Source organism: Dasypus novemcinctus, chromosome 25 (assembly GCF_030445035.2).
Source record: "Dasypus novemcinctus isolate mDasNov1 chromosome 25, mDasNov1.1.hap2, whole genome shotgun sequence".
Lineage (NCBI taxonomy): Eukaryota > Metazoa > Chordata > Mammalia > Cingulata > Dasypodidae > Dasypus > Dasypus novemcinctus.
This window is the reverse complement of record NC_080697.1, coordinates 16,797,916-16,825,726: the sequence shown is the minus strand read 5'-3', so window position 1 is coordinate 16,825,726 and position 27,811 is coordinate 16,797,916. Positions and strand designations below refer to the sequence as shown.

The following is a 27,811-nucleotide window of genomic DNA, read 5'->3' as shown; positions in this document are numbered from 1 at the left end:
ATTAACAGAGCTCAGGGGATTGAAAGACACAATAGGTGGGATAAAAAACACATCAGAGGCATAAAACAGCAGACTCGAAATGATAGAAGAAAGAATGAGTGATATGAGGACAGAACAGCTAAAATTGAAGAGAGAAAAGAATGGAAAAAATTGAGCAGGGGCTCAGAGAGTTGAATGACAACATGAAATGCAGCAACATACATGTAGTAGGAATTCCAGAAGAAGAGAAGGGAAAAGGGGCAGAAAGAGTATTTGAGGAAATAATAGCTGAAAATTTCCCAACTCTTATGAAAGAAATGAACTTACATATCCAAGAAGTGCACTGTACCCCAATCAGAACAAATCCAAATAAACCTACTCTAAGACACATACTATTAGAATGTCAAATATCAAAGATAAAGAGAAAATTCTCAGAGCAGCAAGGGAGAAGCAAACCATCATGTACAAGGGACGTTCAGTAAGACTTAGCACAGATTTCTCTTCAGAAACCATGGAGGTGAGAAGACAGTGCAATGATATTAATACAATTTTAGGATACTGGAAAGAGAAAAACTGCCAGCCAAGAATTCTTTATTCAGCAAAATTGTCCTTCAAATATTAATATGAAGAGAAGTAAAAAATATTCACAAACAAACAGAAACTAAGAGAGTTTGCAAAAAAGAATCCACCTTTGCAGGAAATATTAAAGGAAGCCTTAGAACCTGAAAGAAAAAGACAGGAGAGGGAGGACTGGAGGAGAGTACAGAAAAAAGAATAGCAGAAAGGATAACCAAAAGAGGAAAAAGACAAAAATGTGAAATGACATTGAAAACCAAAAAATAAAATTGTGGAAGTAAATACTGCATTTACAGAAATATCATTGAATGTGAATGGATTAAACTCTCCAATCAAAGGATACAGGCTGACAGAATAGCTAAAAAAACATGAGTCATCCATATGCTGCTCAGAAGAAACTCTCCTTAGACCCAGGGATACAAAACAGCTGAAAGTCAAAGATCAAAAAGATACTTCACACAAATAGTAACCAAAAAAGAGCAGGGGTAGCTATACTAATATCAGACAAAACAGATTTTAAATGCAAAAAAGTTACAAGAAATACAGAAGGCCATTATATATTAAGAAAAAGGACCACCAGGAAGATATAATAGTCATAAATACCTATGCACCTAATCAGGGTGCCCCAAAATACATGAGACAAACTCTGGCAAAACTGAAGGGAGAAAAAGACATGTCTACAATAATCACTGGAGACTTCAACACCCCACTCACATCATTAGGTAGAATAACTGAACAGAAGATCAATAAGGAAACAGAGAACTTGAACAATATGATAAATAAGTTAGACCCAAGAGACATACATAGAATGCTGCATCCAAATTCAATGGGTTATACATTCTTCTCAAATGCCCGTGGATCTTTCTCCAGGATAGACCACATGTTAGGGCACAATGCAGCTCTCGATAAATATAGGCAGGAAAAAAGTAAATTCACAAATGTGTGGAGGCTGAACAACACACTCCTAAATAACCAGTGGGTCAAAGAAGAAATTGCAAGTGAAATCAGTAAATATATTGAGACAAATGAAAATGAGGACATGGCTTATCAAAACTTAAGGGATATAGCAAAGGCATTCTTAAGTGGGAAATTTATAGCCCTAAATGCCTATATTAAAAAAGAAATAAGAGCTAAACTCAAAGATTTAGTTGAACAACTAGATTAACTAAAAAAAGAATAGCCTACCAATCCCAAAGCAAGCAGAAGGAAAGAAATAATAAAGTTAGAACAGAAATAAATGAGACTGAGAACAAAAAAAAAAGGAGCAAAAATCAACAAAACCAAAAGCTGGTTCTTTGAGAGGATCAATAAAATTAACAAAACCCTAGCTAGACTAACAAAGAAAGAGAGAGAGAAGATGCAAATAAATACAACAAGACATGAAAAGGAGACATTACAACTGACCTCACAGAAATAAAAAGAATCGTAAGAGGATATTATGAGAAACTGTATGCCAATAAACTAGACAACATAGATGAAATAGACAAATTCCTAGAAATGCACAACCGACATACACTGATGCTACAAGAAATACAAGAACTTAACAAACCAATCACATTTTTAAAGAGATTGAATCTGTCATCAAAAATCTTCCAGCAAAGAAAAGTCCAGGGACAGATGACTTCATAGGTGAATTCCACCAACCATTTCAAAAAGAATTAATACCAATTCTGTTTAAAGTCTTCCAAAAAATTAAAGAGGAGGGAAAATTACCCAACACGTTTTATGAAGCCAACATCACCCTAATATCAAAGCCAGATAAAGGTACTACAAGAAAAGAAAATTACAGACCAATCTCTCTAATGAACATTGATGCAAAAATTCTCAACAAATTATTTGCAAATCGAATGCAACAACATATCAAAAGACTTAAATGTCATGACCAAGTGGGGTTTATTCCTGGTATACAAGAATGGTTCAACATAAAACACCACATTAACGAATTGAAGGAAACACATGATCATCTCAATCAATGCAGAAAAGATATTCAACAAAATCCTTTTTTTTTGATAAAAACATTTCAAAAGATAGGAATAGAAGGAAAATTCCTCAATATGATAAAAGGCACATATGAAAAACCCAGAGCCAACATCATACTCAATGGGAAAAGGTTGAAAGCTTTCCCTCTAAGATGTGGAACAAGACAAGGATGCCCACTGTCACCATTGTTATTCAATATTGTACTAGAAGTTCTGGGTAGGGCAATTAGACAAGAGAAAAAAAATCAAAGTCATCCAAACAGGAAAATAGGAAGTAAAACTCTATTTGCAGATGACATGATCCTGTACTTAGAAAATTCTGAAGTATCAATGACAAAGCTACTTGACTAATAAATGAGTTCATCAAAGTGACAGTATACAAAGATCAACATGCAAAAATCAGTAATGTTTTTGTACACTAGTATTGAACAATCTGAGGAGAAAATTAGCAGGAAAATTCCGTTTTCAATAGCAACAAAAAGACTCAAATACCTAGGAATTAATTTAACAAAAGAAGTACAGGACCTATACAGAAAACTACAAAACAATGCTAAAAGAAATTTAAAAAGACCTAAACAAACAGAAAGATATTCCATGTTCATGGATTGGAAGAATAAATACCATGAAGATGTCACTCTTATCCAAACTGATTTATAGATTCAACGCAATACCAATCAAAATCTCAACAACGTAATTTACAGAATTAGAAAAGGCAATTACCAAATTCATTTGGATGGGAAAGTGCACCTGAACAGCCAAAAACATTCTAAAAAATAAGAACAATGTGGAGGAATTACACTGCCTGATCTTGAAACATATTACAAAGCTACAGTGGTCAAAACAGCATGGTACTGGTATAAAGACAGACACATCGATCAGGAGAATAGAATTGAGAATACAGAAATAAGCCTTCACCTATACAGTCAACTGGTTTTTGACAAATCTATCTAGTTAATGTTAATGGAACAAAACAGTCTCTTCAACAAATGGTGCTGGGACAACTAGATATCTATAAACAAAAGAATGAAAGAGGACCCCTCTCTCACTCCCCATACAAGAAACGTGTAACTCAAAATTAATCAAAGATCTAAATATAAAAGCCAAGACCATAAAACTACTAGAAGAAAACGTAGAGAAAAATCTTCAAGACCTTGTAATAGGTGGTAGTTTCTTAGACCTTATACCCAAAGCACATGCAACAACGGGACCTCCTCAAAATTAAACACTTTTGCATCTCAAAGGACTTTGTCAAAAGGGTGAAAAGGCAGCCAACTCAATGGGAGAAAATATTTGGAAATCACATGTCCAATAAGGGTTTAATATCCAGAATATATAAAGAGATGTTACAACTCAACAATAAAAAGACAGATGACCCTATTAAAAAATGGGCAAGTCTTGAACAGATATTTGTCCAAAGAAGAAATACAAATGGCAAAAAAACACATGAAGAAATGCTCAGCATCACTAATGATTAGGGAAATGCAAATCAAAACTACAATGAAGGGGGAAGCGGACTTGACCCAGTGGTTAGGGCATCTGTCTACCACATGGGAGGTCCGCGGTTCAAACCCCGGGCCTCCTTGACCGGTGTGGAGCTTGCCCATGTGCAGTGCTGATGCGCGCAAGGAGTGCCCTGCCACGCAGGGGTACCCCCACGTAGGGGAACTCCACGTGCAAGGAGTGCACCCCGTAAGGAGAGCCACCCAGAGCAAAAAAAAAGGAAGTGCAGCCTGCCCAAGAATGGTGCCACACACATGGAGAGCTGCCACGACAAGATGACTCAACAAAAAGAAAACACACATTCCTGTGCCACTGACAACAACAGAAGCGGACAAAGAACACACAGCAAAATGGACACAGAGGACAGACAACTGGGGAGTGGGGAAGGGGAGAGAAATAAATAAAAATAAAATATAAAAAAACAAACTACAATGAGATATCATTTTGCACCTATCAGAATGGCCACTATTAAAAAAACAGAGAACTCCAAGTGTTGGAGGATGTAGAGAGATAGGAACACTTATTCACTGTTGGTGGGAATGCAGAATGGTACAGCCACCGTGGAGGACTGTTTGGCAGTTCCTAAAGAAGTTGAATATAGAGTTGTCACGTGACCCTGCAATACTCAGAACTGAGAGCAGTGACACAAATAGACATCTGCAAACTGAAGTTGATAGCGGCATTATTCATGATTGCCAAAAAGTTAGAAACAACTTAGGCATCCATCAACAGATGAATGGAGAAACAAATCATGGTCTATTCACACTATGGAATATTATGCACCTGTAAGAAGAAATGAAGTCGTAAAGCATATGATAACATGGATGAACCTGGAGGACATTATGTTGAGTGAAGCAAGCCAGACACAACAGGACAAATAGTGTATGACTGTATTACTATGAACCAAATATATTGTGTAGTATGTTGTATGATTCTAGTTTTAATTGTTTATATTTTCGATTATTAAATGTACAAAATAAAGTTAAAAAAAAAAAAGAATGTTCCAAAGCAAACTAAATCAAAGGTTCTTGAAATGACCTTCTTTAATTAAAACAAAAAACAAAAAACAAAAACCCACAAAGCTGTTGCGACGTACCTGCCCTCCAGCTGCACAGGCGGCCACAATGCCATACTGGCCTCCGTCCTTCCGTAACCTGTTGGCAGCGGCCATGACCAGCCGGCAGCCAGTGGCTCCAAACGGGTGTCCCAGGGACAGCGAACCACCCCAGTTGTTGAACTTCTCCAAAGGAGGCATTCCGACCTGGCTCCCACAAAGATAAAAACAAATATAAAGATGAGCTTCCTTAAGAAAACAATCAGGCCAGGCTTTTCGTAGTAGGAAGCAATGGAAAGAGAGGGTAGTTACAACTTTAGAAACACCACAAAGAATATTCTTACAAAAGACAGAAACTCTACGTTGATTCTGAAAGCCAGTGGCCTATTTTTCATCTAACGCCAGAATGAGAAGAACAAAAGACAATGTAGAGTTGTGCTTTGAATTTTGCTGAAGGATTTCCAGCAAATATAGTAAACTAAGAAAGAAATATATTTAATGAATCAGAATTCTTCATAAGAAGGAGAAGCTATTCTTTTCAAAGTCTCACTAACAAGGAACTAAGCTCCAATATTAATGTGCTTTGGGAATTCAAACATATTTTTCAACAGAAACCTACCTTGGTTTTCCTGCCCATGTAGTTTTGTGCAAACCAATCAGAATCCATGGCTTTAAAATTAGCCAAAATCTGACCCTAGAGGGAAAAATAATTCAATAAGAAACTTGTTATTAATGTATATCTTGGCTTTCTTTTAGGTAGGGGTTTGTCTAATTTCAGAGTTGAGCAAATCTTTCAATCAATTTCCAGAAGAAATGTGCTCATGAAACGATTTGGTACCTTTGCAGGGTCTCTAAGAACTATCCTCACAAGGTATGTCTTTCAACACCTGGTTCCCTCCCCTTGGATTCCTCCCAGCAATGTAGGTCAGTTACACTTAAAAGACAAAGTTCCACTCTATTTTATGCACGTTACAAGCCTTGCCTGGCTTTCCCACACACATGAACTACATTGTTGGATTATGACCCTCCAATAAGTGTCTTTAAAATGACTTACTGAGAAGGCTTCATGAAACTCAAAAGCATCAAGATCATTCATTGTTAATCCTGCCTTCTCTAGAACTTTTGGAGTAGCATATGTTGGTCTGAAAAGAAAAAATAAGAAATAACTTAAAACTTTAATTTTTCACCTAAGAGGTTCTTTGTATTCCCCAAACTGAGGTATCATAATGCCCCACGTTCATTTATTCATTCAGTGATTCTACTTTACAAATATTTATTAAGTGCTGGGGATGCAGTAGTGAATTGAGCAGACATGACCTCTGCCCTTAGGAAGTTTACATTCTAGAGTCAGGGAAAGAGATAATAAACAGGTAAACAAACAGACAAGATAGATGCAGATTGTGATCATCAATGTCAGGAGGAAATGAAACAGACAAGAACTGAGGGAGGTCTCTAAAGACAGGCTGGTCAGGGAAGGCTGCTTCCGGATGGCATTCACTCTAATACTGAAGGGTAAGGAGAAGCTAACAATGAGAAGAGCTGGAAGAACAGAGTTCAAGGGGCAAGGCCCACGAGAGGGACGGGCTGGTCTGAAGGGCAAATGGAGGCCAGTGAGGCCAGAGCCTTGAGGGTGAGGGTCTCGATGTTACGAGGCTTCTATCAAAGGCCAGCAAGAACATGGGGTAGCAGGTTATAGAGCAAAACGAAAAAATGCCTGTGACATCTTGATAAAGGTAAAACACAAAGTTCTACCTGCATATAATTATAAGTAAAAAGTTTAGGAAAAAGTAACCCCAAACTGTAAAATGATATACAAGCATCAAGGATTATTACTATTTTAACAAGAACTAAACAACCCAATTATGAACTCAGGGCTTCCTGTGCTTTAAAGGTGGTGTAATAAATGGGGGTAATCTAAGCAATATACACACTTTTGATTGTAGCCCAAGGATATATACTGTTACTTACCCAAGTAAAAGTTGATCTTTTGGATCCTGAGATACATACACAAAATCCCTAGGTGAAAAATAAAGTGGTTAGCTTCAGTAATAAAATATAGAAACCAGAAGCAATTCATTTGAATGTTTTGCTTTACCTCAAATAGGCCTTGGGCTTATACCCCAGGGCCAGAGCCTTTTCCTCAGCCATAATCAGCATTGCAGACGCACCGTCGGTCTGAAATGTTAACCAGAACAATAATGTTCAATTCTTGAACCTGTTGAAGGGCTTTCTACGGCCATCTTCTATATCCTGTTCTTGAATCTATCAACTAATTACACAGCAATTCAATATAACAAAACATTTCATTTTATCCATCCTTAAATCACAATTCAAACACATACACTGACACATATTTGGAGGAAGAGGGTAGAGGGGCTTGTTTAAAAAATACCATAATTATAAAAATAAAGAGACTAAGTAACTTAAGAAATATATGTTCATAATAAACTTAAACCAAAGTGTTTTGCTTTGGGGCCAGAATATGAAGTCTTTTAGGACTTAAAATGATCTAGCTTCTAACATCTGACTATCTAATTACCTCCCTAATTTCTACCTAAATAGATCCAATCCATTCATCTGTGCTATTTATCTATTACATTTTCTGGGCTGATTCTCAGCCACTTCCTGCCTGTGGTTGCTAGGTGATTTCTGTTTTATAAAGAAACCAAAGCTAGAAGAAGAAACAGGCAGGCAGCTCAGAGTATTAGAAATACCATCTTCCCTCTGCTTTTTCCCAGGTGGCAGTCTAGAAGGTGGGGTACAAAGAGTTACTATTGAAAGAAAATCCTTTACCATTACTTCAAAAGAAAGATTTTCAAAAAAAAGTAAAAATTCCAAAGGAAAGGGAATTACCCTGTACAGTTTGCAAATTCAAAATAATTTCTATCACATTCTATCGTATGCTCACAACTCAGCAACTCTGTGGCCACCTACAGGGTGGTTGTAGTTTGGAAACAGGTGAATGCACATAATAAAATGTTTATGGACATCATGCTATAGTACATTCAATGTGCCATTGTGCAGATGTGCAATGAATGTAGTGCAGTCACATGTTTCCAAAACGTGTCATGTGTGTCCTCAGATAATTTGTGTCTGATTTTCATTGAATAAACCTGCACCTTAAGTACACCCCATGAGAAGTAATCAAGGGAGTTCAGAGCTAGCCAGAGTGTAGCCCTTAACATCCAGTCCAGTTTTGGAAGTTATCTTCTAACCAGTCCTGCACCCACTCTGGCTTACTGGGGGTTAGACTGGGGGTGGTACAGCATTCTGTTCAAACCGCTCCAGGAACCCCTCCTCTAGCCCATCAAAGGCAGGCATTGATTAGCCACTTGCCATGGTCAAATACTTCAAGCCTTTGCTCATGTTTCCAGACTCTATGGCCACCTTATAAACACAAACCAAATCCCATTTCAAGTAACTCTAAGGTTGCAGGATTTTAAAAATAGAACCAAATTTTTATTATGCTGAATTCAGATTCAAATAAATGGTCATTGGCTATGATTTGACAATCTTTTTGTTAGACCTTTATTGCAAGGTTTTAAATATATATATAAAGTTTTATTTATTTATTTTTTAAAGATTTATTTATTTAATTCCCCCCCTTCCCCGGTTGTCTGTTCTCGGTGTCTATTTGCTGCATCTTGTTTCTTTGTCTGCTTCTGTTGTCGTCAGCGGCGCGGGAAGTGTGGGCGGCGCCATTCCTGGGCAGGCTGCACTTTCTTTCGCGCTGGGCGGCTCTCCTTACGGGGTGCACTCCTTGCACATGGGGCTCCCCTATGCAGGGGACACCCCTGTGTGGCACGGCACTCATTGCGCACATCAGCACTGTGCAAGGGCCAGCTCCACATGGGTCAAGGAGGCCTGGGGCTTGAACCGTGGGCCTCCCATGTGGTAGACGGATGCCCTAACCACTGGGCCAAGTCCGCTGCCTGCCTTCTTTTCCATGTTGTATACCACTCCCCAATTCATACCCTGTGCTCCAACCAAGCTATTGCCAGAGAGGTCCTTGCTCCCATACCTCCTTGGCAGTACATTTGCTGCTCCTTGTGGCCCTTTTTATCCTTCCTGAATTGGCCTTTTCTCTTCCTTTGCGACTTGCTACTCAAGTGTTCCCTCCTCTGAGAAGCTGCTCTGACTCCCCAAGCCTGGTCAGAGGCCCTCTATGTATCCTCCTCGACAGCCTGTGCTTCCATCCATCACAGCACTTTCTCACTCTATTACACTTGACTGTTCTTTTGATCTCCAGTGCCTAGCAGAGGCAACAAATGTTTTGACTGAGTAAGAGAACAGCGCTCTGTATTTGTACGGTGGCTGGGTTAGGTGGTTTCTAAGGTTTTAAAACGATGATGCTTCTGTTTTTTGTAATCCTACTTAATTAATTGTAGCTTATATGACTTAGCATTTTCCCCCCAACTCTTCCAGTTCTTTCCCCCACTCCAAATAGTAGCAGAATCCTTAGTTAAAACAGTAAGTCACTGTGACTGGTGACTGATCAGCAGATCTTGCACTAACCTGTTTTTCCAGAAGCCTGCGATGGCATCAGTCTTCCCCAAACTGCCTAAACACCCCTATATGGATAAGTCCTTCCCACCTTGCAGAAAACATGTTCCTTTAGGATCTGTTTCCTGACCTTTGGGTTCATTCATAATCCACTGCATTCCTTGGAAAGCAGCTCCCTCCTCCAGATGCATGTAAACATGCCCCATAAAAGACTGCCCTCCTCTGGCAGTGAGTGCAGATATCAGACCCGGAAAGCCATCTTTCCTCCCTGCCACCAAAGACGAGGACTAGGCCATGGCTAGGCTAGGGACTACCTCATCCTCCTGCCACCAACGATGAGGACCCCATGTCACCACCTAAATAAATGCTCATTACTCACCAGGCCAGATTTGTCTGAGTCTTTCTGTGGTCTGGCATATCCCTGTCAGTTTGGCAGGAAGCTGTTGCTTCACACAGCTCCTTGCCATAACTGGGACAAACATTATCTTTATCATATGCTCTTTTTTTTTATCGTATACTCTTTAAGCTTCAAATAAATCTATTTTAGGCTTTTCCATTGAAAATATACAAATATAAAAGTCAAGACTAAACACAAATATTATAGATACCAGGAAAGAAGAATTTGCAGCTGTCACAGTGCCATAGGGCTTGATGAAGGCAGGTTTTAGCTTGGCCATCTGCTCCAGTGAGGAAGGACGAATGCCATTATCTTTGGTAACTGTATCTTTTCCTATAAAAACACAGACTTTTTAACTCTAAAGAACTACAAGCATTAAGTATCATCTCTAGAGAAATGTGCCTTAAAAATTACAAGAACAAATGATACGTAAAATATACCTATTCACTAGGAAGGGTGCCTTTTAAGGTTTTCAAGGTAGTATAAATTTTAAATACTTAGGACAACTGGGAAATAATCTAAACGATTTAACAGAAAAAGAGGACGTGCTCTTTTCTTAAGGCATTTATTCTTCTTTGGCTATTTCTATCCAGAAGTCATTTGAGTCAGAAATTTACAAAATAGGCATGTACATAAAGAACTAAACTATATCAGGAAGTTCTATTAATAAAAGGAGCCCCGCGGCAACTTCTCTTTTCAAACGTTTACCTGTGGTAACAATAGAAATGGAAACCTGAGTCCACGTTGAAGCATGAAGGCTGAGTTTCTTGGGGAGAGAACCACATACTTGAAAAGGCAGTGAGGTTTTCTGAGTTTTAGGACCAACCCAGAGCTCCCTGCCGAGGATCACTGAGCACTCGCCTCTACAAAAAAAAAAAGCTGAGTGAACCGTTGTACCTGGAACTTTGAAGGGGACCACGTCAGAGAGGAGTCCTTCATCCTGCGCCTTCTTGGCCAGACTGTGGGACCGCAGTGCGTATTCATCCTGCTCCAGTCGGGAAACGGCAAAGGCTGCCGCAAGGCGGTCTGCAGAGTGGCCCATGGTCTCGCTGGTGGAGAACTCGGCCACGGCAGGGAGCTGGGGAAGGAGACGGGAGGATCGGAAGCAGTGACCAGGTGACACACGTTACACCTGTCGAGGGTTGTCCTGTGTTACTTGGAAAAGATAAGATCTGCTGCTGGTTTACAATCTCTCAGTCAAGATCAAGACCTGGATGATCCTGGTGAGCAGGATGTCTCTAAGGAGGCCTTACACATTCAAGTTCTCTGACCACTATATATACAAACACACACACACATGCATATATATATGTATGTATGTATGTATGTATCTTTTCTTTTTTTGCATCTTGGCCAAATAATTAGCCCCTACCTATAACTAAGAGAATCCACAACTATTTGAGTATCCCAGAGCCCAGAGTCCCATCTAATGTGAAAGCTCTGCAGAGAGATGCTTTGGAAACAGAAGTTTTATCTGTACAAGTTTACAAGTCTTACCTCAGGTGATAGAAAATTCAGTCGGAATTGAGAGAGTAAAGACAGGCGTTGACCCAGAGTCTTGGCCTTATTGAGATCAAGCATCATTTTCCTCATTTTCCTTGAATGACGAATAGGGACGTCGGACATTAGCTCCACACCACCCGCCACGACCACGTCGCACTGGCCAGAGGCAATCAAGCCGATACCTATAGGGCACAGGTGGGCCGTAGATTAACATCGTTTGCAGAAAATAACGTACTTTTGGTGATTTCAGCTTTTTGATTAAGAAGTTGTAAAATAGTTAGCATTGTACAACACCGGTGATTAAAATTTTCCATTTTCCCGAGGGAATAAGATAGAATGCTAAAAAATGGCTGAAAATACATTGTATATGTCAGAGAAAAACAAGCTTCATTCAGGCCACATGGACATCAACTTCTAGAAATACCCATGAGACCAACTCTCAAACAAATCACATTGTAAACCACAGAATATTTTGTACATTTCAAATGTCCCCAATTTTAATTTTCAGAAGTTTTTTTTCCCAAGGAAGAGAATTTTAACTTTGACTAAAATTTTTACTTATTTATATCACTCAGAGAAGTTCTAGCATTTGAGATGTCAGGCAGACTCCCTCCCTTTTTATGGCCACTAGCCAGTAGCAGCCTGTGGCTCTAACTGAGAGGAGGTCACCCGCTGCAGAGGGTGGAGGACACCCTGGTGGCTGGCTGCCTGTGGCATTGTCCCCTGATACCGGTGAGGTGGGCAGACTGCCCAGCCTGGCCTTGATGTCACAAAAAGAGCACCATTTGTGCATTCTCTCAGGCATCCTGTCTTTTCACACCAATGGCTGGTGTCACAAAATGTTCCACAATTTTGCTAAATGCCACTAATTGCAAAAATGTCGAGGATCTGGGGAGATAGTGAAGGAAAGAGACATACCCTACCTCAAGAGGTGATTTTTAACTATAGGAATGGGGAGGATCTTATTAGAATCACCTGCAGAGCAGATTTGAAACTATTCAGAACCCAGGTCCTGAAGTGCCCTCCCAGGGACACGCCCTCCTGGGACACGCCCTCCTACGGACATGCTGCAACCAGTGACTGTCCCTGCTGCAGCCAGTCACATTCCTGTTTGAGAAACATGTGAGTGACTGTGTTTCTTAGGCAGGGAGAGTGAGGAGAAGGTTGAAAACTGCTGTCAACAACCAAATTTTTTAAATGCTGTTTTATTTAAAAATAAAATACAAATTCAGAGATTTGTGCTAATCATTTAACTTCTGTTAAAAGATGAGCTTTATCTGAGCTCATAAAAGACAAAGGAAGCAAGGTAAGGTATCCCTTCTGCTTTCAGGCAAGCGTACCTGTGGTCATGGCTTGGTTGGAAGAGATGCAGGCCATGGTGACAGTGTGGGCAGGAGTCTTGTCGGAGAAGCCAGCTCCAAGGGCAGCCTTCAGGAAACACAGTGCACGGTCACTTATAAAGGAAATGCTGCAAGTAAATGCTGCTTTAAGCTCTCCTCTGTGTGGTGCATCAGGGAAGGGTTCAGCTCACTATTCTACATATATCTTGAAAATAAAATTAAGCTTAGTGCAAAAAGGGTTGACTGACTTTTAATGTAGCTATTAACTGACAGGCAGTCTGCAAAATTCCTGGCACCTTATTTCTTTTTTTTTAAACTTTATTTTGTACCTTTAATAATTGAAAATATAAACAATAATTTAAAAGAAAAAGAAAAACAGTTGAATAAAAATATACATCCCTCAATTAAATGTACTAAATACATATAAACATTTTTTAAAAATCATACAATATGTTACACAATATATTTGGTTCATAGTAATGCAATCGTACAGTATTTGTCCTTCTGTATCTGGCTTGCTTCACTCCACCCTATTTCTTATGTGGGATACAAGGCTGCAATGCTCTTCTATTTCACTTAATTTCTTAGCAGTGCAGAGACTTCAAGCATAGAAATATATAATTTGATTTCAACCTGTTTAGATTTTCACATAAACTAAGTAAAACCTGTTAAAGAAAGTTCATGGACTAATGAAATACCTTCTGGGGGTAGGATCCTTTCGCCCTGTGTCCTTGAAGTTGTAAGGCTGAGGAGTAAAGCAAACCTGAAAATAATCTCTCAAGAACTGATCACTTTATAAATAGAGTTTCCACTCAGGTGCCCATCCTGCCTTCTAGCATTTATCCTCACTGCCAGTTCATCTCTCTCACCAGGGACTATCTGTATTTCAGACAACTCAACATCAATTCAATGCAAAGTTGAATTGGAAAGCTTGTCAAATATGCAGGATCTCAAGTTGATGAAAGTAATTTTGGAAGACCACCTGAGCCACAAGTGATCTCTAATAAAAATGAGGATAAATGGAGCGGTGGCTCCCGTGGCCGCCTCTCTCCACCCCAGGTCACTGCCACCTCTACCACTTTTAGGCCCAGCTGCCTGAAGAGAAAAAGAGAAAAAGATAGAAAAAGAAAGAAAAAAAAAACAAAAACACTTTAAAATCTTAAAAAATAAGTTAGACCAGTAAACAACTGGCAAAGAGAAATCTGGCTGGGATGAAGATATAGTAGGTGCTTCCAAAGAGAATAATTTGAGAGGTCTTGAGATAACAGAGGTCAATAATTAATCTTGCAAATGTGGACTCTATATGATGGCGTGGTAAAAGTCAAACATGAAATGACAATACCTATTATTTTACTATACTATTTTTTTATATTATTATACTATACTATTATTTGTTGGGAAAATTATACTGTCAAAAGACAAACAAAACAGCCAATGCCTGATTCCATTTTTTTTTGATTACATAAAGAATTAGTGTATAGGTGCAATTATAAAATAGTTATTTTGTATCATTTAAATTTCACTTTTAAAATAAAGCTCCCAACTCTCTCCTCACTATTTACTATGAAATTCTGGTTCCCATTAAGGAGAATTCATTTTCAGTGGCCTTTTTCTGAAACTACTGAATTACCCTCAGAAAACAAGGCTCTTCTATAATCTGGTAAAATAAATATGTTGCCAAAGCCTGAAGTAGAGTAGTTGTTTTTTTTTTTTAAAAGATCTTTATTATTTATTTATTTATTTCTCTTCCCTCTCCCGCCACCCTGGTTGTCTATTCTCTCTATTTGCTGCGTCTTCTTTGTCCGCTTCTGTTGTTGTCAGCAGCACGGGAATCTGTGTTTCTTTTTGTTGCGTCATCTTGTGTCAGCTCTCCGTGTGGGCAGCACCATTCCTGGGCAGGCTGCACTTTCTTTCGCGCTGGGTGGCTCTCCTTACGGGGTGCACTCCTTGCGTGTGGGGCTCCCCTACGCGGGGGACACCCCTGCGTGGCACAGCACTCCTTGCACGCATCAGCACTGTGCATGGGCTAGCTCCACACAGGGCAAGGAGGCCCGGGGTTTGAACTGCGGACCTCCCATGTGGTAGATGGACGCCCTAACCGCTGGGCCAAGTCTGCTTCCCTAGAGTGTTTTTTAATTCATGCTTACCTTTACACTTAGACTATCTTTAGATGATTTACCATTCTCTATAGAAATAGCAATGTTTTATGGTAGTGTACATGCAACATGGCTGTGTGCTGGTCTTTCTTGATAAGCCATCAGTTAAGTACCCAACCTAAGCTTTATCTCTATAAAGCTTAGACAATGTGCTGAAAACTGTCTCCTGGCAACTGTATGTCGGCCTGTCAACGTACATTCTTTCACAAGGGAGTGAGAGGCAAGTCTTGGGGGCAAGGGAGCAGAGCTGTGTGGTGGAGCAAGGAGCATTCTGAGGTCACAACGGCCTGAGCTTTACAAGGTCCTCTCTAGTCACATTAACCTTGGCCCCACCTGACTTTCAGGACTGGAGGAACTTTAAATAGCAGGGGTTGCTGGTGACCCTTGTCTGCATGCTTCTACTTAGACTCTGAGTAGCTCTCAAGGCCAGCTTAGGCTCTCGCCCACAAAGGGGAGAGGAGGAAGAGGGCTCCTAGTTAAGCAAGAGAGCAGGGAAATATGCGGAGGTTCAGGAAACTCTTTAGGATCTCTTATTAACATTATCAGTAGACAAGAGGTCTGAAAGAAGTTTTTTAGCTGGCAGTTATGTTAGCTTTTAGGCCACAGTGAAACTTTAAAACTATGTTCTCAAATCTCCTCAACCCAGCCTCTCCCTGCAGCCCCTGCAAAAATTACCTGGAGCTCAACACAACTGGCCAGAGAGAGGGAATCTAACTCATGGCGATCAACAGCTGAGATTTGCATATGGATACAAAATTTCCAGAAAAAAATTTAAGGAAAATATTATAGTTTTAGTTTTGAGAGAGAAACAGAAACATGGAGAAAACAGAAACATTTAATATTTACTTTTTAGGTGCTCTTTTAAGTGTCATTTTGTTATTTTCAGAATATAAAAATGTATTAAGAGTAGCTTGATGTGCTTGTGAAAGTGTCACATTCAATACTTTTAGAAACGTAAAGATCCAGAGGAAAAGCAAAACAAAACAAAAAATTTCAGAGGGAAAAACTTCTTCCTGTTCTTAATGAATTCTATCCTGCCCCCCTAACAATGTACAGTCAATTTTTGTGGGTTTCGGTAATATCATGCCTTGGTAGTTTTGACACTTATTGATAGGCAGAAACTGGGGCAGAACCAGCACTTTCACCCGCTCACTGTTTCTTCTTTTTTGACTGACAGGGATGGAAGTTATCCCTTCACTGCAGCAACAGAACAGTAGACAAGCACAGACTGGAAACAAGGAAAAGATTTCCCAGCACGAAATGGGCTTGGGAGCCAACTTTAGCCAAATAATCACTTTTGAACTGAAACGAGGTCAGAAGATATGTTTGGACTATCTTTTGGACATCTGTAGACATGGCACAGAGATTTCAAGGCCTGTGGTGATCTAGGTTGCCAGTAAACACTCCATGGAACTGTGCCAACTAGGGCAAAGGGAAAGAACTTTTTTTAAAACCTGCCTTACGTGTCATCTAGTTGAGGGGAAAACAGTGAATGAAAGACTAACTCCAATTAAAAAATTCAAGTTATGAAATATGTTCTTTGCACAATATTGAAAATTTAAATTAATTATAGACACCACGAAGCCATATCAAGAGTAGCATCAATCACATTTTGCTGTAATATCTATTTTCCTAACACCAGAGGCAGCCAGATTAACATTTCCCAACCAGCTCAAATAATAGATACTACTTGATATGTAATTCCTTTAAATATTAAATCACATTCATTATTCAATATGAGTATATGTGTTCAGAGTCTAAAAAATCTAGTTCGATTTGAAGTGGTAAGACCAAAGCAAGCACAGGAAAGCATAAAAGCAGCCTCCTTCCTCCCCTTGTGGTTTTCATGCTAATGATGACGCTGCTTCCTACTGCATTAGCCTACATTGGGCAGGAGAGATGGTGAAGACTCTTAAGTACCATTTAAATTCTAAAATTACATATTAAGCCAAATGAAACTTTACTTAATGGATTTTAAAAGTAAATTCTATTGGTTGAAATTCACATGTATTCTCCTCTCAACCTTTTAAAGCAAGATAAAGTTTGTTTTACTCACCTCTCTAGCAACATTGCTTGTCTTTACTTCCTGAATAACTGTACCAAAGATGATATAATCAACAATTTCCTTTGGCACACTGGTCTGGTGCAACAAACCCCTGAGAGCAGAAATCCAATGCAAAGAAACATTTCACATATCAGACAATACTATATAGATCATCATATAAAACATTACACTTCTTTAAAAAGATTAGTCTTTAATTTAAACGGGTAGAGACTGTATCATTTCTTTAATTCCACAAGTTTTTGGCACTGTATCAAAATAAGAATTGAACAGGTGTCTACCAAGGTCAATAATTGATACTCTAACTGGCAAAAGTTAGAGATGCGAAGAAAAAAAAAAAGTTAGAGATGTGGAATCAGAAGTAATTTTGAATAGGATAAAAAAGATAAGTAAACATGTTCATGTCAGTAGGAACCAAAATTTTCAGTACAAAAAGAGAAAGAACATAAAAATCAAAGAAATGAAGTAAAATCCCAGATATGATCAATTTTAATTGGAAATATCAATATAAACACATGCTGTTAAATAATATCTATATTTATCTAATTCTGCCCAATGGTGGAAACTAGAACCAATAATGCCCCAGGAAGAATAAGTACAACTTACCCCCCCAGACTTGGTTTCTAAAAGTAATATTATGCCCTCTTAGAAAATAAGTGAGGCAGTAAAAATGGTACACGGGTGAAAACATTTGTCAGAACTCAAATCATACATTTAAAATCTGTCCATTTTATTGTATGTAAATTTTAGCTAAAGTAATAATAATATTGTATTATTAAAACTCAAAAGGAACACAAAAGCCATCTTGAGGGAGTTTCTGCAAGCTTTGAAAAAATGTCTAAACTTCGTTGTAATACAATGAAAAACTAAAAATCTGTACATCCCTATCATGAAAATAAGAAAGAAAGAAAAAAACAAACACCAATGGAAAGCTGTGCTTTACTGGAAAATGCTAGCTGACATAGTGTAGGGGAAATAATAAAATTAGAAAAATCACAAACTAACTGATTCAATCAATGCTAAAACCATTTGGTATAAGGTTTTCGGGGATCGATATTTGCATGGTGCTAAGGTATCACACACTTTACAGATTATTTAGTAATTGCAGAGGGAGAAAGGGACCTTTACAATCCAAAGATCTGACAGTCTGACCTTTGACCCAGAGGAGATCTAGCACAAACATCACCTGCCCCTGAATGTGATGCAATGTGAAGTACACTGCCTTACCCATCAAGCATTCTTGCCAAAAAATGTGTAACCTGAATCTAAGCAAGTCTCTAGACCTCACTTCCTGTATACAGGAAGATCAGAGGAGAGGAAAGAAACATATCATCATGAGAAAACACCCAGAATGAGGGACATTCTATAAAACTGCTGGCCTGGACTTTTCAAAAAGTCATTGTTCTGGGGGAAAAACAGAAAGAAAGTGTTCTAAATTAAGAGAGACTAAAAAGATATATTCATTTGTGATACGAATCTTGATTGGATCCTGGGTTAAAAAAACCTATTACAAAAATAAAAGACAGTCTTAGAATAATTGGGGGGATTTAAATATGAACTGGCTGTTAGAAGTTACGATAAAGTCACTGTCATTATCCTGGCTGTAATGATGGTAATGTAGTTAGCATAAGGTCCTTGTTCCTAGGGAATAAATGCTAGAGGGTTTAGGAATGAAGAGTCTTAATGTCAGCAACTAACTGTCAAATGGTTCAAACCATAGAGATATCGCAAACATGGCAAAATGGTAACCACTATTGGATATAGTGGAGAGGATTTAGGTGTTCGTTGTAGTATTCTTTTAATTTTATTGTACATTTGATATTTTTCAAAATGAAAAGTTGAGGAAACTTTTTTTCCCATTTGGTACATAATAAACAAAAACAAAAATCCACTGAACTTGCAAATTTCCAGTCTGGGACTGTATCAGAAACAAGAAAATAAGTTGACTTTGGGGAAAGACGAATTTTGATTTTTGTTATCCTGGACTTAAGGTGTCTTTAAAAAGGTCAAATTTAGGACTTGGGACTCTTCTACTTAAAATAAAAAAGGTTAAGATTTTTAAAATAAGCAAATTAATAGAGACAAAAAGTAGATTAGAGGTTACCAGGAACTAGGAAGAGAGCAGAATGAGGAGTTATTGCTTAATCGGTAGAGTTTCCATCTGGGGTCATATAAAAGCCTTTTTTTAATTTTTGAAAAAGTCTTGATAATGGATGGTGATGATGGTAGTTCAACATTGTGAATGTAATTACCACCACTGAAGTATATACTTAAAAATGGTTAAAATGGAAATTTTGTGTTTTATATATGTTACCACAATTTAAAAAATAGATGAGATTTTTAAGGGAAAGCATGCATACAGAGGAAAGCAAAGCTCTAAGGGCTGAAACTTGCAGAATATCCTTAAAAGGGAAAATGAGGAAGAGATTCAGTAAAAAAAAAAAATAGAGAAGAAACAGGAAGATGGGTGGAAAATCATAAAGGTGCAGCAAGTAAGAAGTCAAGTGAAGACAGTTTGGGGAAGCAGATGTGGCTCAAGTGATAGAGCTTCCACCTACCATATGAGAGGACCTGGGTTCAATCCCTGGGGCCTCCTGGTGAAAAAGGAGAGAAAAGAGTGCCCGTGCAGCAAGCCAGTATCTGTGCAAGTGCCTGCGTGGTAAGCCAGTACCCCACGCAAATGAGTCATGCAGCAAGATGATGACATATCGAGAGAGAGACAAGGGGAGAGTCAAGGTGAAGTGCAGCTGAAACCAGGAACTGAGGTGATACAATTGACAGGGAACCTCTCTACCCATCAGAGGTCTCCAGGATCGAATCTTAGAGAAGAGAAAATGAGAATAGAAGACAACACAGACAGCAAAAACAGCAGGGCGGGAGAAGAGGAAGGGGGGTAAATAAACAAATAAATCTTAAAAAAAAAAAGTTTTGAGTAGGGCTGACAGTGTGATAGTGTCAAATGCTATAGAGGCAAACAGACTGAAGTCTAAGAAAGATTGGTGCATTCAGTGATTACAAAGTCATTCATTATAAGAGATGCTTCTCTAACATGCTAACTTTGGAGGAATGGGAATGGAAACTGGATTATTATGAGATTGAGGAGAGTTAATGGATAATAAGGAAAGAGAACCAACTTCACTCATTCATGAAGTCTAGCAGGAAGAGAAGAAACAGAAGCAGAGCTGGAACGGGCAGAAAGATCAACGGAAAGGTTTTTTCATATTTTTTAATGTAATATTAAAAAAATGAATAAAGACCAAAAAAAAAAGAAAGGTTAAGAAAGGCACATTCATACCAACAAAAAAAAGGAAAGAAAATGACATGATGCCATACATGTTATTTCCATCACAGAAACAGCCACACATTTTATAACTTTCACCAAATGATTCATCCATCTCAATCTCATTTACCATGTCTAATTTTACATTTTTAATTGGTTTGTACATGAATCTCCAGGTTTCTCTCTAGGCTTCTTTCTAGATTAATATTTGCATAGTCTGTTTAGCTACCCTTGATGATAATTAAGATCCTGGGTAAGTCAATCATTAAACATATGAATTACGTTCAGGTTGGTCAATCTAGTCCTATATTGTTTACTGAAATCACTTATGGCTAGGTTACTCACTAAAAAATAATGTCATATCAAGAGATTTTATTGTTAAGCCTACAAAATAAAGATCACTGACATTCACCAGCTGCTTGAATTCAAGTAGATAAAAAGGAAGAATAAATGAATCTTGGAAAAGCTAATTAGTGTTTTTTCTCATCACATAAAAGTTAATATACCTTAAATATGGAAATTCTATTAATGATGCTATTTTAAGTGTAAACACTGGCGGAAAGTATCTTTATTGAAATAAGAACTCAAGTGAAACTATATTTACTTACGTAAGGGCTGCTCTAGCCAAGTCATGTGGCATCAGTTCTTTATATCTAGGGAAAGAAAACAAATAACTTAAGCTAAAAGCTTTAATAAAATATTTTTATTCTATCTGAAATACCCTTAAAGAGGTCATCTAACCAATGCAGCTAGAACTGCCCTTGATGGATTGCCAAGGCAATCCATCACTTCAAATGGACAAATAGTGAGACATTTACTGTCATCCTTAAAAATCTGGAAAGCCTTAACTCCTAATGCACTTACTAAGAACGTAACAAAGGGTTGCCCAATATCTTACTGTTCGGTATGACACATGCTAAATATTCTTTTAAAAACTAAATTCTAGCTTTGAAATTCTTTTTTTCATTTTATTTTTAAAAATTTATTTGTTTTATGATTTCCCAAGAGACCTGGGGAATTTATTAAGGCTTTTTTTAGGAAAGTACCAGAGATTGAACCCAGGACCTGGTACATGGGAGGCAGGTACTCAACCACTGAGCTACGCCCACCCTCCAAAGCATTCTTTTAAAAATTTTTACTTTGAAGTGATTGGAGACTTACAGAGGAATTAGAAAGCTAGAACAGAGTTTCTGTATGTCCTTTACCCAGCTTCTTCTAATGCTAGTATCTTACATAGTCATGATGCATTTATCAAAAAAAAAAAAAGAAACGAACACGGGCACAAAACCATTCACTAAACTAAATCTTCATTATTTAGATCTCATCAGTTCTTCCACTAAGTCCTTTTTTTCGTTCCTGGACACCATGTCGCACTTAAGCCTTAGGTCTCCTTAGTCTCCTCTACTCTGTGACAGTTTCTCAGCCTTCTCTTTTCTTTCATGACCTTGACACTTTTGTGACAAGGGGAAGTGACTTTCTCATCATATCATCTCAGGGAATACATGACATCAACATGCTGTGGTACTCATGATATTCATCAGATCAGTTAGTTAAAATGGCATCTCCGTTTTCTCCACTGTAAAGTTATTATTTTTCCCTCTGTAGTCAATCTGTTAGGAAAGTCACTAGGTCTGGCCCACAGTCGAGGGGAGGAGAATTAAGCTTTCCTCCTAGAGCAAGAAGTATCAAGAATTAGTGGACATATGTCAAGATCATCACAGCAATTAATAGATATTTGGAGGAAGATACTGAAGGCCATGCAAATATCCTTTATCTTAACATTTTGTCTACTAGTTTTATATATTTGTTAGATTCTGCTTGCAGCAAATTACTACTGTGATTCTAATGGTGATTTATTTATTTCCTCATTCTTCTGATTTGTCCTTTTCCCTCATTTACTTATTCCATCATTTATTTAAATCTCAATGGACTCGTGGATATTTATTTTAATCTTTAGATTTTCATCCAGTGCTATTGTAATTTTGGTATTTTTTTGTTCTAGCTTTGGTCACTGGGAGCTCTTTGAGGTTGGTTCCTGTGTCCTTTTGACATGCCCTCTCCCCCCCCCTTTTTTTAAAGGGATTCCTTAATTTTTGACACTACACAGTGCTCTAGGTTCATCTTGCATTTTCCCTGGCCCAGTTCTACAATCACCCAATCCTCTAAGAAGCCCTGGTTCCTTTTAATGAAGAATGATAGTAGAAACCAATACCTGGGTGTGACTCTTTTATTCATTTATTTTTTTAATGTCAGCAATAAATTCCCTTTATTTTTTAAGTCAAAGATTTGACCATTGGATTGAATAAGGAGATTCATTCTTTACATTTCTGAAAATTAAGACTTAAATTCAAAAATATTTTTATTTTCATTCTGGATCACAGAGGAATCATCAGTTTTCCAAATTTTTCCTAGGTAAAGCCATTTTCTTCACATTATAACATAATAATTTGGGGAAAAGTTGCATGTCAATTTAAAAATGCCCAAACCATAAATTATTTCTCATTTGACAATCTTTATTCCCATGTTCCTATACATGCCTCACATTCGCTTCGTGGGTCTCCTGAGTCCCACAGATGGTCTAGTCCTAGGAATGCTTCCCCAGTGCCCCCAACCTCTAAGAAGAACTTGGTCTTCCAAATAACACTCAAATTGAAAGCAAGCTTTCTTCAAATTAAACAGAAAAGATCTTTTTCCCCATAAATCTTCTATTTATAGAAGACTTATTTGCCACTTCAAAGACTGAACTGTTTCTTTCTGATAAACACTTCCCTCTATTCCTTTTTAGTAACTTTTATTCTTTATATGAATATTAGGTTAAAATACTTTTTAATCATTCTACCCCATTAACTCTCATTTCTTACATTACTCAAAGTTTTCTTCTTTTTCTCTGTGCCACTAAATTGCTTATGAGCTTTAATTCCTTCCAATCAGGATCTTGAGTTCAACTAAAATACAACAGCAACAACAAAAGGAGCAGACCTTACACTAATGTACTGAATAGCTCACAAACTTCATGCAAATATGAATTATCAAAGAACAATTTAGGCGAGGCGGATGTGGCTCAGGTGATTGGGCTTCTGTCTACCATATGGGAGGCCCTGCGTTTGATTCCCGGGGCCTCCTGGTGAAGGCAAGCTGGCCGTGCTGCTGCGGAGCTTGATGGCAAATAGTGAGCACAAACAACAAGGGGGGAGAGAATAAAAAAATGAAATAAAATAAATCCTTAAAAAAAAAAAAAGAACAATTTAGTTAATAACAAATTCTTGGGATTTTCAAGCTGGACTAGGATGATTCTTGCCCTATACACTTGGGATTGTGCGATGCTGGGGGTCTGGAGCAACCCTGCCAACTTCAAGTCTCATTATTCCCAGGAGGTCAAAGCAGTGGGTTACGGGTCCTTCAGAATGCCCACTGGCCCACATCCTTACTACTCAAACTTCTGAGGAGGTGAGAAATGAGGCGCTCCTTCCATATAAGTAAAGTCCCCCTCTGTTGGAAGCCAGCTATCTGGACCCGTACTAGGCTTTCAAAACAGCTGTTTCAAGCTACCACTACACTAGTCCTGTTCATGAGAAAGGATGAAAATCAAATTTTGCAATATTATTTCACTGCTTGCTTGACTTAGCTATGTTAAGTCCATGAAAATGCTATCCATAAATTAGTCCACTAACAGTTTCATTACTTAGTGAGTTAATTTACAAATTTCACTTTTAGAAGTGCTTTAAAAGAAGGAATAAATACCCACAACCGTTTCATACTTACAAAGTGCCTGAGAGTAAAAATGGAGTGCGAACACCATCTACCACCACGACATTCCTTACATTGGGCTTGGCTAAGGTCTTCTTCGATTTGGTCTGGGCGGCTTTAAGATAAAGTTCAAAGAACTATTCACTAGAATATATGAATTCAGATGTCTTTTTATATTTTTAAAGGTAGGTATTCTAAGAAGAATGACATGATTCAATGCCAAGTAGCATTTGCCATTTCCCACAGCCACTTTGATATTTTAAAAAAAGAAAGGCTAAGAAATTGACTAGCCTTTACAGCATTTAGAGGGAGTGTTTATCAGTTAGCCAATCCCAAGTTTTGGAGTTGGGAGGCGTCTTTGAGGTCATCTAGTCCAGTTTGCATGTTTGCAAATGAGAAAGTTTTTGCAGAGCAAGACCCAGAACCATAAATTTTAATCTCCAATTCAGGTTCTTATACTACATTGCTACTGTGTGCCCACAGCACTATGGAATATTAAACAGAATCCTTGAGAAAATTCTGATGTAGTTAGGAGCCAGCATGCACATGAAACATAGTAGGAATTGTGTGGGTGACTGTTGAATACATAATGAAAATTGAACATTATTTTTTAAATGTGGCTTTTACAAATAGTTGAGTTACTTTATAATATGCTAAATTTTTGCCCTAGAGGTAGTCATAGAAGTTCAGAGGCAGTAGGTACAGACAACTTTAGTTTTCAGAGAAGGTTTTACCAGGACGTGAAATCTGAGCTGGGCCCTGAGGGATAGGTAGGAATTAGATACAATTAAAATCAAAGCAGGCATGTGAAATATGAATATGGGTAAAACTGTGGGAAAAAAATCAAAGTAGACAAATAAAAGAAACACTCTATAACAACTATATAACAACTGCAATAAATATACATATAAAATACATGGCATAACCATTATTTCATCTGCTTTGATTACACATGCACACATTTTTAATCATCTAATCAGTCAAAACTGCCATCAAACACTTGCATTTCCTGTCCATCAGATGATTAAAAACATCAACAGATCCTTCAGCCTTCTATTCTAATTCCTCCATCCTAACAGCTTTGTAAGCAGGGATAGCCACATGAGCATCAAGATAAATAAGTTATAAATTACTGTAACTTAAAACCTGCATGGTACAGGCACACGCCTAATCTCTCCCCTCAAATCAGATGGTCACATTTCTTTGTCTTATCACGTGCCTTATTGTACCACTATCATGAAGGGTTAAGACAAATTACTTATGGGACACTGTATTGGACACTTGGGGATACAAAAATGCTCGTCTCACAGGGGCATGCAGTATAATTGAGGAGGCAGAAACAAACAAAACAATTAAAGAGCAGTATAAAGAAGAGCATTCTAAGTGCCAGATGTATGCTCTGCTACTAATGGCACTCAGAATGACCTTCTCCCAACTGTCTGGGATCAGATCTATCTGTGTGACTTTGCAAAGCAAACGCCTGGCTGAACATCGGAATTAGGGAAAAGGTGAAATGTGACACAAAGGAATTATTTTTTAGGAGCCTAATAGAAATCTACATTCTGGTTAGAATTTAGAGGTCATAGGAAATACATTTGTTACATGATACTATGCAAATTCTGATTAGGCAGCAAACCTCTGAGAATAAACTATAAAACGATAGAGGCTAACAAGACTAGAACTATTATATTTCTCTCTGAGATGAAGGTACTAAAGCGAAGGAAAGTAAAGTGACCACTTCAAGGCCACACTACCCAAAAGAGGTAGAGCTGGAACAGAGACCAGCTCTTCCAATCCTGGCAAGATGCTTTTTCCATTAGGCTATTACACAAGTAGGAATACTGGAATGAAACAAAAATTAGGAGTTACAAGTCATAAGAAGACATTCATCACTGGAAAAGCCTATCAGTAATTGCAAAGATAAAAGTACCATCTGGCTCAAAAATTGTGATACACTTATTGCTTATGTAGGTTCATGTAAATGATATATTTCAATAAAATTTTATAAAAAATTAACCAAAAGAGTGTTGGTAATCTAATAGTCTCCAGGACTGATAGCCAGGAAGTGAATAAACTGACCATCATGTTTCATGGAACCTCCACGACTCCATCAGGCTCCAAATCCCCTGGTGACATCCCCAAGCCTGACCCTATACCATGCAGGGTCATTATTGATTGACTCTACATCCTTTTAATTTGAAGCTAAAACTGATGTTTGTCTTGGTCACAAAAAGGGAAGAATCAGTAAATTAGTTTTGTTTTTGATTTATAGTTCATGAATGCAGAGACTGGAATCTGACGATTAAATTAAAAATGTTTATTTTATAAATTATTGTACCTGGGGTAGCTTGCAGCCGGGAGGAACAGCTCAGAGGTCTGATAGCTGGAAGACAAAATAAACTGGTTTACAAAAAGCAATACAATTCAATATTTGTATAAGATCTTTATAAAGTCAAACCCAATCTTTAAAAAGAAAGGAAAAATTAAACTTACAAAATTGGAAAGCCCATTTTGATATCGTGGGAAGAGTTTTTTTAGTATAAGTCAGGAAGGAATTCATTTTGAAATCTAAAAAGAAAAGAAAAATATATTTTGGGTTATTTGAACACTTTATAGCTTATACTGTAGCCTATCATCTCTGATAACCTCATCCATGGCTACTACAAAATACTATAAAATTTAATCTATTACCAACTATCCTCCCCCTAATAATATTACATTGTGCCAAACACTTTTCTAAGCATTATCACATCTAATCACAACAATCTGTAAAGTAGGCATTATCATTATTTGTAAGAGAGGCAAAAGGAAACTGAGGCACAAAGGGACTGAAAGGCTTGCTCAAAGACCCAAAGCTATACAGGGCAGAGCTGGGACTGTGCTAGCTACAGAGTTTGTGCTCTTCTCTACAAACAAAGGGGTAGACGTACTGCTGCATGATCATGAAATCACCAATTTTCTGATTTTTGAAGGTTATATTGTGATTATGTAGAATGCAGAGTGGGATGTTTGTATCTGAAGGAAATACAAACTAAACTATTCAGGGATGGGGAGGCAGCATGGCATCATCTTACTCTCAACAGGCACAGGAAAAAAAAGTTCTTTGTACTTGTAACTTTTTTATAAGCTTTATATTGTTTTAAAATTTTAAAAAATGAAAAATCTACATATAAAAATCAGTATGTATAACATGGTGAATCCTGTGATGGAAGATGGACTGTGACTAACAGAACAAATATGAGAACTTTCTCTCATGAACTATAAGAAATGTAAATGCCAATTCAGGGTGTTAATAATTGGGTGGGTTGGGGGTAAAATACATCAAATGTAAGATACGGGCTATAGTTAATAATACTAATATTTTGATGATGCACTTTCATAGTTTGTAACAAATGTTTCATACCAATGCAAGGTGTTGCTGGTGGGGTGGTGTGTGGGAGCCCTGTAGGATGATGTGCATGTTTGTGGAGCAAGTTCACACCTTTTACTCTACGCTTAGTAGTTACGTATGTTCTTGTAAGAATGATATACTTCAGTAAAATTTTTAAAAATGAGAATAGAAATATTTAAAATATATTAACCAACCCCTTCCAATTCCTAATAACTAGTTCCTAGGATTCAATAAGAAAAAATCCAGCAGACACAAAGGAAAGGATATGGACACACTGTTCACAGAAATGGAAATACAAATGGCTTTTAAATATATGAAAAGATGCTCAGCCTCACTCATTAGAG

General features: G+C 37.9%; 1 protein-coding gene across 2 annotated transcripts in view; it reads right to left on the bottom strand.

The window, feature by feature from the left end:
- Positions 1-27,811, bottom strand: part of HADHB (hydroxyacyl-CoA dehydrogenase trifunctional multienzyme complex subunit beta) — a 40,246-nt gene that overhangs the window by 5,244 nt on the left and 7,191 nt on the right. For both annotated transcript variants that reach the window (XM_004447548.5, XM_071211910.1), the window contains exons 2-15: positions 26,570-26,644; positions 26,415-26,459; positions 24,092-24,191; positions 20,938-20,982; positions 17,044-17,143; positions 12,832-12,919; positions 11,486-11,673; positions 10,886-11,066; positions 10,200-10,321; positions 7,184-7,263; positions 7,057-7,104; positions 6,143-6,230; positions 5,708-5,782; positions 5,131-5,295 (exon numbers count right to left, since the gene is read on the bottom strand). In XM_004447548.5, the coding sequence (XP_004447605.1) occupies positions 5,131-5,295; positions 5,708-5,782; positions 6,143-6,230; positions 7,057-7,104; positions 7,184-7,263; positions 10,200-10,321; positions 10,886-11,066; positions 11,486-11,673; positions 12,832-12,919; positions 17,044-17,143; positions 20,938-20,982; positions 24,092-24,191; positions 26,415-26,459; positions 26,570-26,636 (1,392 nt within the window). In that variant the 5' untranslated portion in view covers positions 26,637-26,644. The remainder of the gene's footprint in view (positions 1-5,130; positions 5,296-5,707; positions 5,783-6,142; positions 6,231-7,056; positions 7,105-7,183; positions 7,264-10,199; positions 10,322-10,885; positions 11,067-11,485; positions 11,674-12,831; positions 12,920-17,043; positions 17,144-20,937; positions 20,983-24,091; positions 24,192-26,414; positions 26,460-26,569; positions 26,645-27,811) is intronic.